This window comes from Ascaphus truei, chromosome 14 (genome assembly GCF_040206685.1).
Source record: "Ascaphus truei isolate aAscTru1 chromosome 14, aAscTru1.hap1, whole genome shotgun sequence".
Lineage (NCBI taxonomy): Eukaryota > Metazoa > Chordata > Amphibia > Anura > Ascaphidae > Ascaphus > Ascaphus truei.
The window spans coordinates 20,134,854-20,150,796 of NC_134496.1; the positions used below are offsets into that span (position 1 = coordinate 20,134,854).

Here is a 15,943-nt window from a genome sequence, read left to right on the forward strand (position 1 = left end):
GAACGTTCTGGTAAGTGCGTCTGCAGGGGGCCAAGCTTTATGTATGAGGTGTATAGTAACAGCCACAGAGCTACTCATTTGCTTCCTTAAGCAGGTGTGTTTTAAGGTGGATAGAGAGGGTGCTAGTCGGGTATTGAGGGGACGGGCATTCCAGAGGTGTGGGGCAGTCAGTGAGAAAGGTTTAAGGCGGGAGAGAACTTTAGATACAAAGGGGGTAGAGAGAAGACATCCTTGAGCAGAACGCAAGAGTCTGGATGGTGCATAGCGAGAAATTAGGGCTGAGATGTAAGGAGGGGCAGAAGAATGTAGAGCTTTAAAAGTGAGGAGAATTGAGTGTGAGATGCGGGATTTGATCGGAAGCCAGGAGAGGGATTTCAGGAGGGGAGACGCTGAGACAGATCTAGGAAAGAGTAGAGTGATTCTGGCAGCAGCGTTTAGGATAGATTGTAGGGGAGACAGGTGAGAGGCAGGAAGGCCGGACAGCAGGAGGTTACAGTAATCGAGACGGGAGAGAATGAGGGCCTGAGTCAGAGTTTTAGCAGTCGAGCAACAGAGGAAAGGGCATATCTTAGTTATATTACGGAGGAAAAAACAACAGGTCACTTCTTGTGTCACCTGGGGGGGGGTGGGGGGGTGGGAGAGACAGACTCATAGCTCCCTTCTGTCTGTGTCAATGTGTCACCCTGTGGGGGGAGGGGCAGAGTTATAGCTCCCTTCTGTCTGTGTCACTGTGTCACCCTGCGGGGGGAGGGGCAGAGTTATAGCTCCCTTCTGTCTGTGTCACTGTGTCACCCTGCGGGGGGAGGGACAGACATATAGCTCCCTTCTGTATGTGTCACTGTGTCACCCTGCGGGAGGAGGGACAGACTCATAGCTCCCTTCTGTCTGTGTCACTGTGTCACCCTGCGGGGGGAGGGACAGGCTCATAGCTCCCTTCTGTCTGTGTCACAGTGTCACCCTGCGGGGGAGGGACAGACTCATAGCTCCCTTCTGTCTGTCACTGTGTCACCCTGCGGGGGGAGGGACAGGCTCATAGCTCCCTTCTGTCTGTGTCACTGTGTCACCCTGGTGGGTGGGGGGGTGGGGAGGGAGAGACAGACTCATAGCTCCCTTCTGTCTGTGTCACTGTCACCCTGCGGGGGGAGGGACAGACTCATAGCTCCCTTCTCTGTGTCACTGTGTCACCCTGCGGGGGGAGGGGCAGAGTTATAGCTCCCGCTGTGTCACCCTCTCAGGAGCAGCAGTATGCGCACTGGGTGGCCGGGTGCCGCCTGGCAGCTAAGGGGCGCACTATGGGTGACGCGTCATACTCCAGCGAGGTGCAGAACGTCCTGTCCTTCCTCAGCCTGCAGAAATCCAGTCCCCAAACGTCCAGCTCCGCAGCGCCGGACACCGTAAGCATGCACACGCTGGTGTCCCCCCGATACCAGAAGAGACTCAAACCAAAGCAGGTGAGGGGTTAAGTGATGCTCTGCAGGGCTCTGGTAGTGGAGGGGTTAAGTGACGCTCAGCGTTTCTGGCAGTGGAGAGGTTAAGTGACGCTTGGCATGTCTCTGGTTGTGGAGGGGTTAAGTGACGCTTGGCATGTCTCTGGTTGTGGAGGGGTTAAGTGACGCTTGGCATGTCTCTGGTTGTGGAGGGGTTAAGTGACACGTGGCATGTCTCTGGTTGTGGAGGGGTTAAGTGACGCTTGGCAAGTCTCTGGCCGTGGAGGGGTTAAGTGACGCTTGGCAAGTCTCTGGCCGTGGAGGGGTTAAGTGACGCTTGGCATGTCTCTGGCCGTGGAGAGGTTAAGTGACGCTTGGCATGTCTCTGGCTGTGGAGGGGTTAAGTGACGCTTGGCATGTCTCTGGCCGTGGAGGGGTTAAGTGACGCTTGGCATGTCTCTGGTTGTGGAGGGGTTAAGTGACGCTTGGCATGTCTCTGGCCGTGGAGGGGTTAAGTGATGCTTGGCATGTTTGGCCGTGGAGGGGGTTAAGCGATGCCCTGCAGGGCTCTGGTAGGTGAGGGGTTAAGCGATGCCCTGCAGGGCTCTGGTAGGTGAGGGGTTAAGCGATGCCTTGCAGGACTCTTGAGTTCTCACCTCCTGTTTTGCAGTTAACTCCTCGGATCCTGGAGGCGTATCAGAACATTGCACAACTTTCTCTCGTAGACGCCAAACTGCGCCTTATTCAGGCCTGGCAGTCCCTGCCGGACTTTGGGGTCTCATACTTCCTTGTAAGGTTGGTGACCCCCCCCCCCCCTGACCCCCCCCCCCCTCCCCTCCCCTCCCACAGGCTCTGCCACGACCGGAGACCCTCGGGAAGCCAATTCACCCCCCTTTTTTCCCTCCCCCGTCAGATTTAAGGGTTCCCGCCGGGATGAGATTCTGGGTATCGCCAGTAACCGCCTGATCCGCATCGACCTGAGTGTGGGAGACGTGGTGAAAACGTGGCTGTACAGTGACATGAAACAGTGGAATGTGAACTGGGACATCAGACAGGTGAGGAGGGGGAGAGAAGGGGAGATGGAGGGGGGGGGGAGAGAAGGGGAGATGGAGGGGGGGGGAGAGAAGGGGAGATGGAGGGGGGGGGAGAGAAGGGGAGATGGAGGGGGGGGAGAGAAGGGGAGATGGAGGGGGGAGATGGAGGGGGGGGGAGAGAAGGGGAGATGGAGGGGGGGGGAGAGAAGGGGAGATGGAGGGGGGAGAGAAGGGGAGATGGAGGGGGGGGAGAGAAGGGGAGATGGAGGGGGGAGAGAGAGAAGGGGAGATGGAGAAGGGGAGATGGAGGGGGGGGGAGAGAGAAGGGGAGATGGAGGGGGGGAGAGAAGGGGAGATGGAGGGGGGGATAGAGAAGGGGAGATGGAGGGGGGGAGAGAAGGGGAGATGGAGGGGGGAGATAAGGGGAGATGGAGGGGGGGAGATAAGGGGAGATGGAGGGGGGGAGAGAAGGGGAGATGGAGGGGGGGAGAGAAGGGGAGATGGAGGGGGGAGAGAAGGGGAGATGGAGGGGGGAGAGAAGGGGAGATGGAGGGAGTGGGAGATGGAAGAGGAGATGGAGGGGGGGAGAGAAGGGGAGATGGAGGGGGGGAGAGAAGGGGAGATGGAGGGGGGGGAGAGAAGGGGGGATGGAGGGGGGGAGAGAAGGGGAGATGGAGGGGGGAAGAGAAGGGGAGATGGAGGGGGGGGAAGAGAAGGGGAGATGAAGGGCAGTGGGAGATGGAAGAGGAGATGGAGGGGGGGAGAGAAGGGGAGATGGAGGGGGGGAGAGAAGGGGAGATGGAGGGGGGGAGAGAAGGGGAGATGGAGGGGGGGAGAGAAGGGGAGATGGAGGGGGGAAGAGAAGGGGAGATGGAGGGGGGGGAAGAGAAGGGGAGATGAAGGGCAGTGGGAGATGGAAGAGGAGATGGAGGGGGGGAGAGAAGGGGAGATGGAGGGGGGGAGAGAAGGGGAGATGGAGGGGGGAAGAGAAGGAGAGATGGAGGGGGGGGAAGAGAAGGGGAGATGAAGGGGAGTGGGAGATGGAAGAGGGGAGATGGAGGGGGGGAGAGAAGGGGAGATGGAGGGGGGGAGAGAAGGGGAGATGGAGGGGGGAGAGAAGGGGAGATGGAGGGGGGAGAGAAGGGGAGATGGAGGGGGGGAGAGAAGGGGAGATGGAGGGGGGGAGAGAAGGGGAGATGGAGGGGGGGGAGAGGGGAGATGGAGGTGGGGGGGAGAGAAGGGGAGATGGAGGGGGGGGAGAGAAGGGGAGATGGAGGGGGGGGGAGAGAAGGGGAGATGGAGGGGGGGGAGAGAAGGGGAGATGGAGGGGGGGGAGAGAAGGGGAGATGGAGGGGGGGAGAGAAGGGGAGATGGAGGGGGGAGAGAAGGGGAGATGGAGGGGGGGAGAGAAGGGGAGATGGAGGGGGGGAGAGAAGGGGAGATGGAGGGGGGGAGAGAAGGGGAGATGGAGGGGGGGAGAGAAGGGGAGATGGAGGGGGGGGAGAAGGGGGGATGGAGGGGGGAGAGAATGGGAGATGGAGGGGGGAGAGAATAGGAGATGGAGGGGGGAGAGAATGGGAGATGAAGGGGGGATAGAGAAGGGGAGATGGAGGGGGCGAGAGAAGGGGAGATGGAGGGGGGGAGAGAAGGGGAGATGGAGGGGGGAGAGAAGGGGAGATGGAGGGGGGAGATAAGGGGAGATGGAGGGGGAGAGAAGGGGAGATGGAGGGGGGGAGAGAAGGGGAGATGGAGGGAGTGGGAGATGGAAGGGGGGAGAGAATGGGAGATGGAGGGGGTATGAATATTTTTGTTATTTCCCTGCCTCTCTCCCCTCGCTCCGTTTCCCAGGTGGCGATTGAGTTCACGGAGAATATAAACGTGGCCTTCACCTGCGTCTCCGCACCCTGCAAAGTCGTCCACGAGTACATTGGGGGCTACATCTTTATGTCCACGCGTGGCAGGGATGGGGGAGTGGGGGGGCTCAACGAGGAGCTCTTCCACAAGCTGACGGGCGGCCACGAGGCGCTCTGACCCCCCCCTTACGTGAACTCCACATAGCCCTCTGACCCCCGTTCTGTAGACACCACGTGGCCTTTGGACCCCCTCCAAACGTGGACACCATGCGGCCCTCTGACCCTATCCCAGATATGGCCCCTTTCTTACATGGCCTTCCGAACCGTTCCACCCTCCCTGCCGGAGGCGCCACGCACCGTGGCCATCACACAACTTTTTGCATGAGCTCAGCTGCCACACAAACTGCCACTGTTCCCACGCTCCTTAACCCCCAACTTCTCTGATCAAATTGCCTGCATGGGCGTCATACTTACAAGCCACGTTTACCACTGGACGTCTCCTGCATTCCGTTTCTACCCCAGCATGCACCACGGTTTTGATCCCAGTGCCTCAGCTGTGTTGCTGCTGTGAATTCTTTGCCCCGTGGCTGTCAGTGGAATTTTTAGTGCCGATAGAGGACCCTCTTTGTGTGTCGTATCGGACATTCAGGCGGGGTGATAACACGCTTACTGTATGTATAAATGCTGAGAACACGCTTACTGTATGTATAAATGCTGAGAACACGCTTACTGTATGTATAAATACTGAGAACACGCTTACTGTATGTATAAATGCTGAGAACACGCTTACTGTATGTATAAATACTGAGAACACGCTTACTGTATGTATAAATGCTGAGAACACGCTTGCTGTATGTATAAATGCTGAGGAAACACATACTATGTAGAGAGTAACTTTATACATATCATGTCTCATCAGTAATACTTCTAAGGAAAGGAATTAATACACGTGCGTGTGTGTTGGTGCGTGTGTGTTGGTGCGTGTGTGTTGGTGTGCGCACACATACAAATATGTCCACAGATATCTGAGACTATACGTTGTATTTCTAAGTGTATATGTTGGGAACGCACATATGCTTCCAATTGAAATTAATACCAGCAAGAAGACTATAGAAAAATATTAAAGATATTACTTTATTAATACATATATATCACACCCAGACCCGACATTTCGGCCTCTGACGAAGGTCTGGGCGTGCTATGTATTAATAAAGTAATATCTTTATTATTTCTATAATCTTCTTGTGCGGGGTATTCATTGCAATTTGGAATATTAAACCCATTATATACTATTTTTCCTACCTTGCACAGACTGGCCCTCAGAGCTTCCATTTTGAGCGAGTGCTGCCATTTTGTTTGCATGTGTATACACACACACAAACAAACACACACACACGCGCGCAGTATTTGTTCTTCTATAACACATTAAACTGGACATGTAATTCTAAGCATTGAATCTGATTTATTTGGGCAGGAGGCGATCTAGCATCCCTTATACCAGGGGAATGAGCCGCTCTGTGAGAGAGAGGGAGAGGAGGGAAGTCAGCATAAAAAAATATATATACCACTGTAATTCAAAAAATGTCCAGAGGGTGTCACCATCCCTGTGATGAGACCCATAGGAATAAACAAGTGTAATACACACTGTGACGACAGAGTGTCACTATAATACCTGTAGAAATATACATATGTAATACAAACAGTGACCACAGGGTGTCAGTGCATGATGCCATTAGTGACATACACGTGAAATACACAGTGGCCGCAGGGTATTTAATATTATTTGGTTTTCTCCCTAAATGAAGTTCCCACAGACGTACTTTGAGGTCGGAGCTGCAGGACCCGCAGGAAATATTCCGGGAGAAGGAGACCGTCGGTATTCCCAGGGGTCAGAAGGACACGATTACAGGACCAGTAAAAAGAGATCCCATCTAGAGAGAGTGAGGGGTGAGGGTGAGAGAGGGAGTCAGAAGGAGGGTGTGTTTGTGAGAAAGGGGTGAGTGTGAGAAAGAGAAGTGAGTGTGTGAGAGAGGGAGTCAGAGAAGGAGGGAGAGGAAGTCTCACCTGCTACAGCTTTCTGCAAGTCTATAAATATGGCGACTTCACAGTCACTGCGCAGGCCTGCGGGGGGAGACATTATACTTTGTATGAGTCCCACCACAAATCCTGTCTGTCACCCCAGGGGCCCCTCACCTCGGATAATGACCCAGCTCTACACAAGGTGCCACATAACGTTGATAATTACCCCCCCCCCCCGCTAACATTTCACAATGACCCCTTAATGGCCATCTTACCGCTGATAACGCCCCCGCCTTCTCCCGGGAGCTCCGTAGACAGGTGGATGTGTGTGCGCTTCATACGCGAGAGACCGCCGCGGAGAATGGAGGGCCAATGACGGAGGTAAGTGCCGTGAAGAGCCTGGTGAGGAAGCTCCGCCCCCAGCGGGGTGAGATCAACCTCTACCTGAAGGAGACAGCGAGAGAGGGGTAGGGAGAAAGAGAGAGAGAACAGGTGGGGAGAGATAGCGAGGTGGGGAGGGAGACAGAAGGGGTGGGGAGAGAGGAGGGGTGCGGAGAGGGAGAAGAGGGGTGGGGAGAGGGACATTGGAGGGGAGAAAAAGGGAGATTGGAGGGGTGGAGAGAGATTTTATTGAGTGGAGATATTAACATATGACATGATCAATGTATAATGTCAAAAGCCCAATGGGTCCATTAAATGGTGTTGTCTTGGTACCCCTTGGAATCCAGGTGAGTGCTATCTTCATCCAAGGATGGTCACTTCTTCATATACACACATTATATGTCACAGACCTTTGGGTTTGCAAACCAATCCATTCTGTTTCCTGTCTCCGGATAATACCCAGCATGCATCTCTCCATACTCCAAGTCTCACACCCACACGTGAGCACCGGCTGATACATGGGTCACACCCACACGTGAGCACGGGCTGATACACGGGTCCAACACTTTCCTATAGAGGCCAAACACGCTCCATCCCATATATATATATATATATTTATTTTCTCAGATTGACTTAATTAGGAAGGTTTCCAGCCATTGTTACTCGTCGGACAAGATAGGTCGTTTCCAACCTTTTCTAGTTCTATTCCATTCATTTCAATCTTTGTAGAGTGACGCATCACAAATAACAGCCAATAGGTAATTATAGAGGAACGTAGGTAACCTCAGGGACACATAACACATGGAGGATGTGGAGCTGTTTGTTATTTGACTCTATGGTTACCTAGACACGCACGCACGCACGCACACACACACACACAGAGCCGGCCTCTGGTCAGGGAGTATTGGGATTACACAGTACCTGTAAGGAATGGCCCTGATTGGCTCGAATTTCCAGGACCCCCTCGGGCCCAGAGCGTCGCGTGCTGAAGCGCTGCTTGTCATTAGTGCAGACCACGCGTTCCACATCATCTCGAGAGAAGGAGCTAAACTGGGGGAGGGGGAGGAGTGAAGAGAGAGGGACAAAGCCATCTGAGGAGGGAGAGAGCTGTTATATATATATACACATACAGTATACACACACACACACCTGTACATATAGATGGGTATATAGACATGTATATAGATACACACAGATACCGATATTTATATATATATTTCTATCCCTCCCTCTTGCTGGCTCACTAGGGAGGTTACATCGGTGTAGTTGTGTGTTTGACATTTGTATAGATTTACCCCATCTCGGACTGGCTGGGGGAAAAGATGGCGCCGGGTTTTTATTATATTACCACTTCAATCTTTATTTATGTTCCCAGGTTTGGGAATACCACAGGACATGTAGATTTACACACAGCTGCACTTCATACATACTGCGATCACATCTGGACACTCGCCTGCCCTGGGTGCCCAGTCTTAACACACATGGGAGGTAATAGAGAGAAAACAAAAACAGCGCACAACTCGTAGTGTATCAGGAAGTATTATTGCTCATTGCAGGGAATGTAAAAAATGCACGAACAGCAGCAAGTGATCGCTAATATTAAAGTGATCGCTAATATTAAAGTGATCGCTAATATTAATGTGATCGCTAATATTAAAGTGATTAGCTAAATATTTAACACTTAAGAAAAAAATCTAATAGTGCAAAATGTGAATAATAAAATTATACAGAAGATAAAGTCTTATCTCCCAGCTCAGACCCCCTGGCGGGAGCGGTCTTCACTGGTTCCAGGGCGTGAGAATATTTTCATACAATCCAGGGGGAGCATATGGGGGAAAAAGACAAACAACACAGACAATTTAAGTGCAGACGTTTGAAACTATGGCGTGGCAGTGAGTGTCGCGTGGCATCGCATGTGGCGTGGCAGTGCGTGTGGCGTGGCAGTGAGTGTCGCGTGGCAGTGAGTGTCGCGTGGTAGTGCGTGTGACGTGGCAGTGCGTGTGGCGTGGCAGTGAGTGTGGCGTGGCAGTGCGTGTCGCGTGGCAGTGCGTGTCGCGTGGCAGTGCGGGTAACTTGGGTCTGTCTATACACAGCCTACTCACAGGATACTGGTAGTTTCAAGGCACTTTCAAATAAAGCTGCGACTGGCAGTTCTTTGAGGGTATATAGTGCTCAGGAATCCCATCCAGTGACACAGGGGAGGTAGTACCGATAGGGAGAAATAGAGACTACATTCCAGAGAGACCTGATGTAATATTTAGGAAAGCTCGTAACCTAAAGAACAAACCGGCACCCAGTGCATTGAGACAGAAGATAGTGAGAAGATAACAGCTGGCTAAAGAACAGCAAGGGATTCTCTGGCTGGAAGAATTGCAGCGCCTGTCAATTTAGATCACCCAATCAAATGAGTTTTTGCTGTAACATTACTGGTGAGGTATTCAGTGTGGAGACACGTATAACATGCGGGGCAGGCTATGTAATATATTTGCTGGAATGTTCCTGCAAGTTGCAATATGTCGGGAAAACCATCATACCAGTAAGAACGAGAATTATGGAACATCTAAGTAGCATTAAAAGGAAACGAACCCCCCACAGTATACCGAACCCCCCACAGTATACCGAACCCCCCACAGTATACCGAACCCCCCACAGTATACCGAACCCCCCACAGTATACCGAACCCCCCACAGTATACCGAACCCCCCACAGTATACCGAACCCCCCACAGTATACCGAACCCCCCACAGTATACGAATCACTTTTTACAATTTCATGATGGGCATCCAACAGGCCTACACTTTACAGCATTAGAACATGTCCAGCCACTGGGGAGGGGGAGACAGGGGTTCAGCTGGGGAAGGGGAGACAGGGGTTCAGCTGGGGAGGGGGAGACAGGGGTTCAGCTGGGGAGGGGGAGACAGGGGTTCAGCTGGGGAGGGGGAGACAGGGGTTCAGAATTGCTGAAACGAGAGGCATTCTGGATACATCGATTGAGGACGTTAACCCCTAGGGGACTCAATCTAGAAATAGACCTTGCGCCATTTCTGAAATAACATTGCATTCTGGCAGATCTGCATTTGTAGGATAATATCCCAATTATGTCTCTCCTGTTTTCTCTCTTCCTCCCTGGCCATTTCAATTGCCTATTTACACAGATTGTGGGATTGCTTTTCATGCATGTTTATATAACCATCAAGGACTGACCTAGTGCTAGAATGTATCTTTCCTGGTTCCCATACACTCATTTTGCTGACCCCCCGTATGAGTGTGACCAGCCTGGGTTTCTGTCCTTCGGCTTCTCTTTGGATGTTGAGGTCTATTATATGGATCTCTCTTTGTCACATTGTATTAATGCTGTACAAGTAGGATGTGTCACACACACACACACACACACACACACACACACACACACACACACACACACACACACACACACACACACACACACACACACACACACACACACACACACACACACACACACACACACACACACACGCGCGACATCTGTAACCCAAAGCGGTTTCACATGATTTTTGGGTTTCACATGATTTTTTGCCTCTTAGGCCCGTTTTATAGTGCCGTGCGCGCGCGCGGATGTTTAGTTGACTGACGTGAGTCAGCCTTTCTATAGCTGTGCAGGAAATTCATCTTTTCGCGCCGCTGCCTGCGCTCAAATGTATGTATATGTATGTATGTGTGTGTGTGTGTGTGTGTGTGTGTGTGTGTGTGTGTGTGTGTGTGTGTGTGTGTGTGTGCATGTATCTGTGTTTATATGGATGTGTGTTTGTGTGTGTGTGTGTGTATGTATGCATGTATCTGTGTTTATATGGATGTGTGTTTGTGTGTGTGTGTGTGTGTGTGTGTGTGTGTGTGTGTGTGTGTGTGTGTGTGTGTATGCATGTATCTGTGTTTATATGGATGTGTGTTTGTGTGTGTGTGTGTGTGTGTGTGTGTGTGTGTGTGTGTGTGTGTGTATGCATGTATCTGTGTTTATATGGATGTGTGTGTGTGTATCTGTGTTTATATGGATGTGTGTTTGTGTGTGTGTGTGTGTGTGTGTGTGTGTGTGTGTGTGTGTGTGTGTGTGTGTATGTATCTGTGTTTATATGGATGTGTGTTTGTGTGTGTGTGTGTGTGTGTGTGTGTGTGTGTGTGTGTGTGTGTGTGTGTGTGTGTGTGTGTGTGTGTGTGTGTGTGTGTGTGTGTGTATGTATCTGTGTTTATATGGATGTGTGTGTGTGTGTGTGTGTGTGTGTGTGTGTGTGTGTGTGTGTGTGTGTGTGTGTGTGTGTGTGTGTGTGTGTGTGTGTGTGTGTGTGTGTGTGTGTGTGTGTGTGTGTGTGTGTATGCATGTATCTGTGTTTATATGGATGTGTGTTTGTGTGTGAATGATTGCAGAAGTTAAAAAATATATATATTTATTAAAGTTTTTTTTTCCATTAAAAGAATCTTATCTAGCACTTCCCTTCACACACACAACCCATGCACACACATACACTCACACATACACACACACACATACACACACATACACACACACACATATACTCACACATATACATACACACACATATATACATTACCTGCAGCTCCCGGCACTATATACAGGAAAAGCATGCGGCAGGTGCACGCGTGTTCGCATAGGAACGCGCGGCCGAATCCTGTATATAACAGCCCTTAGTTGGTAGCGGATGAATGCTGCTTCTGTAAAAACACCCTACGTGTATAGTTCTTGCTGCTCTTTTCCCCATTTCCCAAGTGGAATACCCAGAATAAGACCCCAGAATAAGACCCCAGAATAAGACCCCATCTAATGATAATATTCATTACCCTTGATATCTATTGTGAATAAATCGATGGCAGATAAAGATGGAAGCGGAGATTGATTATATACCGATAAATTAGACACATTGTTATTTTTATTTCAACATCACTCACATAAGTAGGCTGTGTATAGAGCCAAGTTACCCTCACTGCCACGCCACACTCACTGCCACGCCACACTCACTGCCACGCCACACTCACTGCCACGCCACACTCACTGCCACGCCACACTCACTGCCACGCCACACTCACTGCCACGCCACACTTTCAAACGTCTGCACTTAAATTGTCTGTGTTGTTTGTCTTTTTTCCCCATATGCTCCCCCTGGATTGTATGAAAATAAAAACATACAGTACATCAAAACTCAACATATCAGGCAGTACATGTTAGGGACATGTTAGGGACATGTTAGGGACATGTTACCACAGGGCGCATGTGCCCGGAGACTCAGACTCCTCAATATCCACACCGACTGGCACCTCCTGTCTCCGATTGTGGGGGGGGAAAGAGGGGGGGAACCGGGAAAGAGGGGGGGAACGGGAAAGAGGGGGGGGAACGGGGAGAGGTGGTGGGGAGGGAGGAAGGGGGAGAGGAGGTGGGGGGAAGGGGTACACGCACACATATAGATACATGTATACAGCTGCACATGTATGTATGTATGTATGTATATATGTATATATGTATATATGTATATATATATATACATATATACATTCAAACCAAAAAAAAAAAAGGAAGAAGAATTTGAATGCACACAGATCTCTTTTTGTACTAAGATCTCCTGTCCGCCGTATATATATATATATAGCTGTACACATGTGGGTACATATAAAGACATTTGTACATGCACACATCACCTGTTCCCATGGGCAGCCCCAGAGTGACAGCTCCGTGACGCAGAGCGTAGGACAGAAGCTTCGATAAACGCACGTCTGGGTCCTGAGAAAGATATGTACAGTGTGTGTGGGTGTGTATATTCCATTTCCTATTATATATCATATATATATATATATATTCAAAAGAGGTCACTGGCACTCCTAGGAATATAGTATAAGATTGGCCCATAAAGATGAATAATGCATGTTATCACCAGCAAGGTGATAAAAAGACAGCACTCACCAGGTAAAGTCCAAATACACTGTATTCAGAGTGTTCACACAAATACCAACGTTTCCATCCTCTTCAAGGGATCTTTCTCAAGGGGGTGTGAACACTCTGAATACAGTTTATTTGGACTTTACCTGGTGAGTGCTGTCTTTTTATCACCTTGGTGGTGATTACATGCATTATATATATGTATAGATATATATATATATATATACAGTATATATATTTAAAAATCAAAATTCTGAATGGAATGTTTAAAAGCACCAAGAACGGAAAACATTTGAACTCAGAATGATAAGACTCTTTGACACCAAAACACGAGGACTTAATGCGGATATGGGGTTTCTCACCTCCCACCCCCCTCCATGCTGCTGTTGATGTACAGCCCCCCCATCCCTTAGGCTAAGTCCCCGCTAGCGCTGAGCGGGCGGCGCTTGCGGCGGGGGAATTACATATATAGATATATGTAAGTCCCCGCTCACGCGGTGTGCGCGGCGCTCGTGCGCGTGCACACACGCTCACCCGCGATTGGCGCTTACATAAACAAAAAAACCTATACTTCCCTGCGCGCTCAGCTGGCCCGCAATGCCGCCCCCCTACCCCGCGCTTGCGTAATCGGAGGACACCCGGCGCTCATGCTTGGAGCGCTCTCCAAGCAGGAGCGCGCTCAGCGCCAGCGGGGACTCAGCCGTAAGCCGCGCTTATAGTGCCGGCGACGTCGATGCGACGTCGCCCGAAAACAAATACATTGCTGCCGCCGCGTGCGCTTATAGTGCACGTGACAGCGACACGCGACAGAGCGAAGACGCCGTTGCGAAAATCTGAAGCCAGCAAAATTTGATTTTTCAAGGGTCGTCGCGTCACGTGACGGCACATGAACAAATCAAAGTGCCGGAATCCCGCGCCGCCGCCGCCTGGCGAAACATAGCTTTCGCCGGTGGCGATGGCGACGGGTGATGACACCCGCCGTGTCGCCGTCGCTAACGACGGCACTATAGGCACGGCCATATTCTCACCTGCCTTGTCACCACCACATCAACAGTGTCTTCAAACAGCCCTTTCTCACCCCCTCATCTCCAGCTCTCTGTTTTGTCTGTTTTGTCTGTTTTTCCCCTTTTTTCTCTTTTCTAATCTGTATAAAACATACTGTAGAAACCTTTGTATAGCAGCATCGCTGAGCTGAGGAAGAGAGGGGAACGCTCGGAAGCTTGTCCTGTGACATAAATTGTTAGTCCAAATAAAAAAGGTATCGCCTAATACTGAAGAACTCATTTATTCTGCACTATCACAACTGGACTAACACGGCTATTGCCGTTTAATACATATATACACATATACATAATACATATATCTCTGTGGGGGTACCCCAGGGCTCTGTCCTGGGACCTCTTCTCTTTTCTCTGTACACACTCTCTCTAGGTGACCTAATCACATCTTTTGGGTTTAAATATCACCTCTATGCTGACGACACACAAATTTACCTTTCAACCCCTGACCTTACACCTGCTGTACAGACCAAAGTTTCTGAATGTCTCTCTGGAATATCATCCTGGATGGCCCTTCGCCAACTGAAACTTAACATGGCTAAAACAGCTCCTCATACTTCCTCCCAAACCTGACCCTACTACCTCCTTCCACATTGCTATTGGAAATACGATTATTCACCCAGTAGCCCAAGCACGCTGCCTAGGGGTTACACTTGATTCCTCTCTCTCATTCTCCTCTCATATTCAAAACGTTTCTAAAACTTGTCGCTTTTTCCTCTGCAATATCCCAAAGATACGTCCTTTCCTCTGTTACTCAACTGCTAAAACTCTGACTCAGGTCCTCATTCTCTCCCGTCTCGATTACTGTAACCTCCTGCTGTCCGGCCTTCCTGCCTCTCACCTGTCTCCCCTACAATCTATCCTAAACGCTGCTGCCAGAATCACTCTACTCTTTCCTAGATCTGTCTCAGCATCTCCCCTCATGAAATCCCTCTCCTGGCTTCCGATTAAATCACGTATCTCACACTCAATTCTCCTGCTCACTTTTAAAGCTTTACACTCTTCTGCCCCTCCTTACATCTCAGCTCTAATTTCTCGCTATGCACCATCACGACTCTTGCGTTCTTCTCAAGGATGTCTTCTTTCTACCCCCTTTGTATCTAAAGCCCTCTCCCGCCTTAAACCTTTCTCACTTTCTGCCCCACACCTCTGGAATGCCCTTCCCCTCAATACCCGACTAGCACCCTCTCTATCCACCTTTAAGACCCACCTTAAGACACATCTGCTTAAAGAAGCATACGAGTAGCACTGTGAATATTCTGAACACATGATACATAAAGCTTGGCCCCCTGCAGACGCACTTACTAGAACTCCCTCCTACTGTCTCTGTACGTTCTCCCTACCTACCAATTAGACTGTAAGCTCCTCGGGGCAGGGACTCCTCTTCCTTAATGTTACTTTTACAGTATGTCTGAAGCACTTATTCCCATGATCTGTTATTTATATTATCTGTTATTTATTTGATTACCACATGTATTACTGCTGTGAAGCGCTATGTACATTTATGGCGCTATATAAATAAAAACATACAATACAATACAATACACACACATGCACACGTTTTCTCACCTGGCTCCTCCCGCGGGCTGCTCTCCTCCTATTACCGGGGTCCGATCTCTCCATCACCCCTAAAATCCTGTGAGAGACGACCCAAAATCAAATGCATGTTATTTATTCTATTTTATATATACAGAACGAGAGAGAGAGAGAGAGATCAGGACTACGGGGACCAGAATGCATTGCAAAAGCCACAATCAGGACTATAGGGACCAGAATGCATTGTAAATAGTGATCTCAGGACTACAGGGACCAGAATGCATTGCTAATACAGTGATCTCAGGACTACAGGGACCAGAATGCATTGCTAATACAGTGATCTCAGGACTACAGGGACCAGAATGCATTGCTAATACAGTGAGATCAGGAGTACAGGGACCAGAATGCATTGCTAATACAGTGATCTCAGGACTACAGGGACCAGAATGCATTGTAAATACAGAGCCCCACTTACCTGCTTTGTTAGGAATTTGTCTCCTGGTCATGTGACAATATGGAAATGTTCAATAGCATGCTGGGAGTTGTAGTTTCAAGTGTCACGTAACCCCTCCTCTGCCCTGCATAGTGTCCCATTCGCTGCTGTGGCAGTGACACAGGGGGAGGGTGACACGTGATGGTGGTGACCAGCAGAATTTGAGCCTGTGCATTTAGCCTGGAATGTTACAGCTCAGCACTGTCACTGTGTCACAGT

At 50.1% G+C, this 15,943-nt stretch overlaps 2 protein-coding genes across 4 annotated transcripts in view; one reads left to right on the top strand and one right to left on the bottom strand.

Annotated features, from left to right (window-relative positions):
* The window catches only part of FERMT3 (FERM domain containing kindlin 3), a 26,267-nt gene extending 20,505 nt beyond the window's left edge, over positions 1–5,762 (top strand). For all 3 annotated transcript variants that reach the window (XM_075570022.1, XM_075570020.1, XM_075570023.1), the window contains 4 exons: positions 1,236–1,451; positions 2,098–2,222; positions 2,341–2,482; positions 4,310–5,762. In XM_075570022.1, the coding sequence (XP_075426137.1) occupies positions 1,236–1,451; positions 2,098–2,222; positions 2,341–2,482; positions 4,310–4,492 (666 nt within the window). In that variant the 3' untranslated portion in view covers positions 4,493–5,762. The remainder of the gene's footprint in view (positions 1–1,235; positions 1,452–2,097; positions 2,223–2,340; positions 2,483–4,309) is intronic.
* On the bottom strand, positions 5,757–15,943 carry TRPT1 (tRNA phosphotransferase 1). The gene is made up of 8 exons (XM_075570024.1): positions 15,707–15,943; positions 15,265–15,331; positions 12,400–12,481; positions 7,636–7,805; positions 6,609–6,777; positions 6,379–6,435; positions 6,135–6,245; positions 5,757–5,829 (listed from the first exon to the last, which is right to left on the bottom strand). Exons 2-8 carry the CDS (start codon positions 15,316–15,318, stop codon positions 5,807–5,809), a joined length of 666 nt encoding a protein of 221 aa, XP_075426139.1. The 5' UTR covers positions 15,319–15,331; positions 15,707–15,943; the 3' UTR covers positions 5,757–5,806.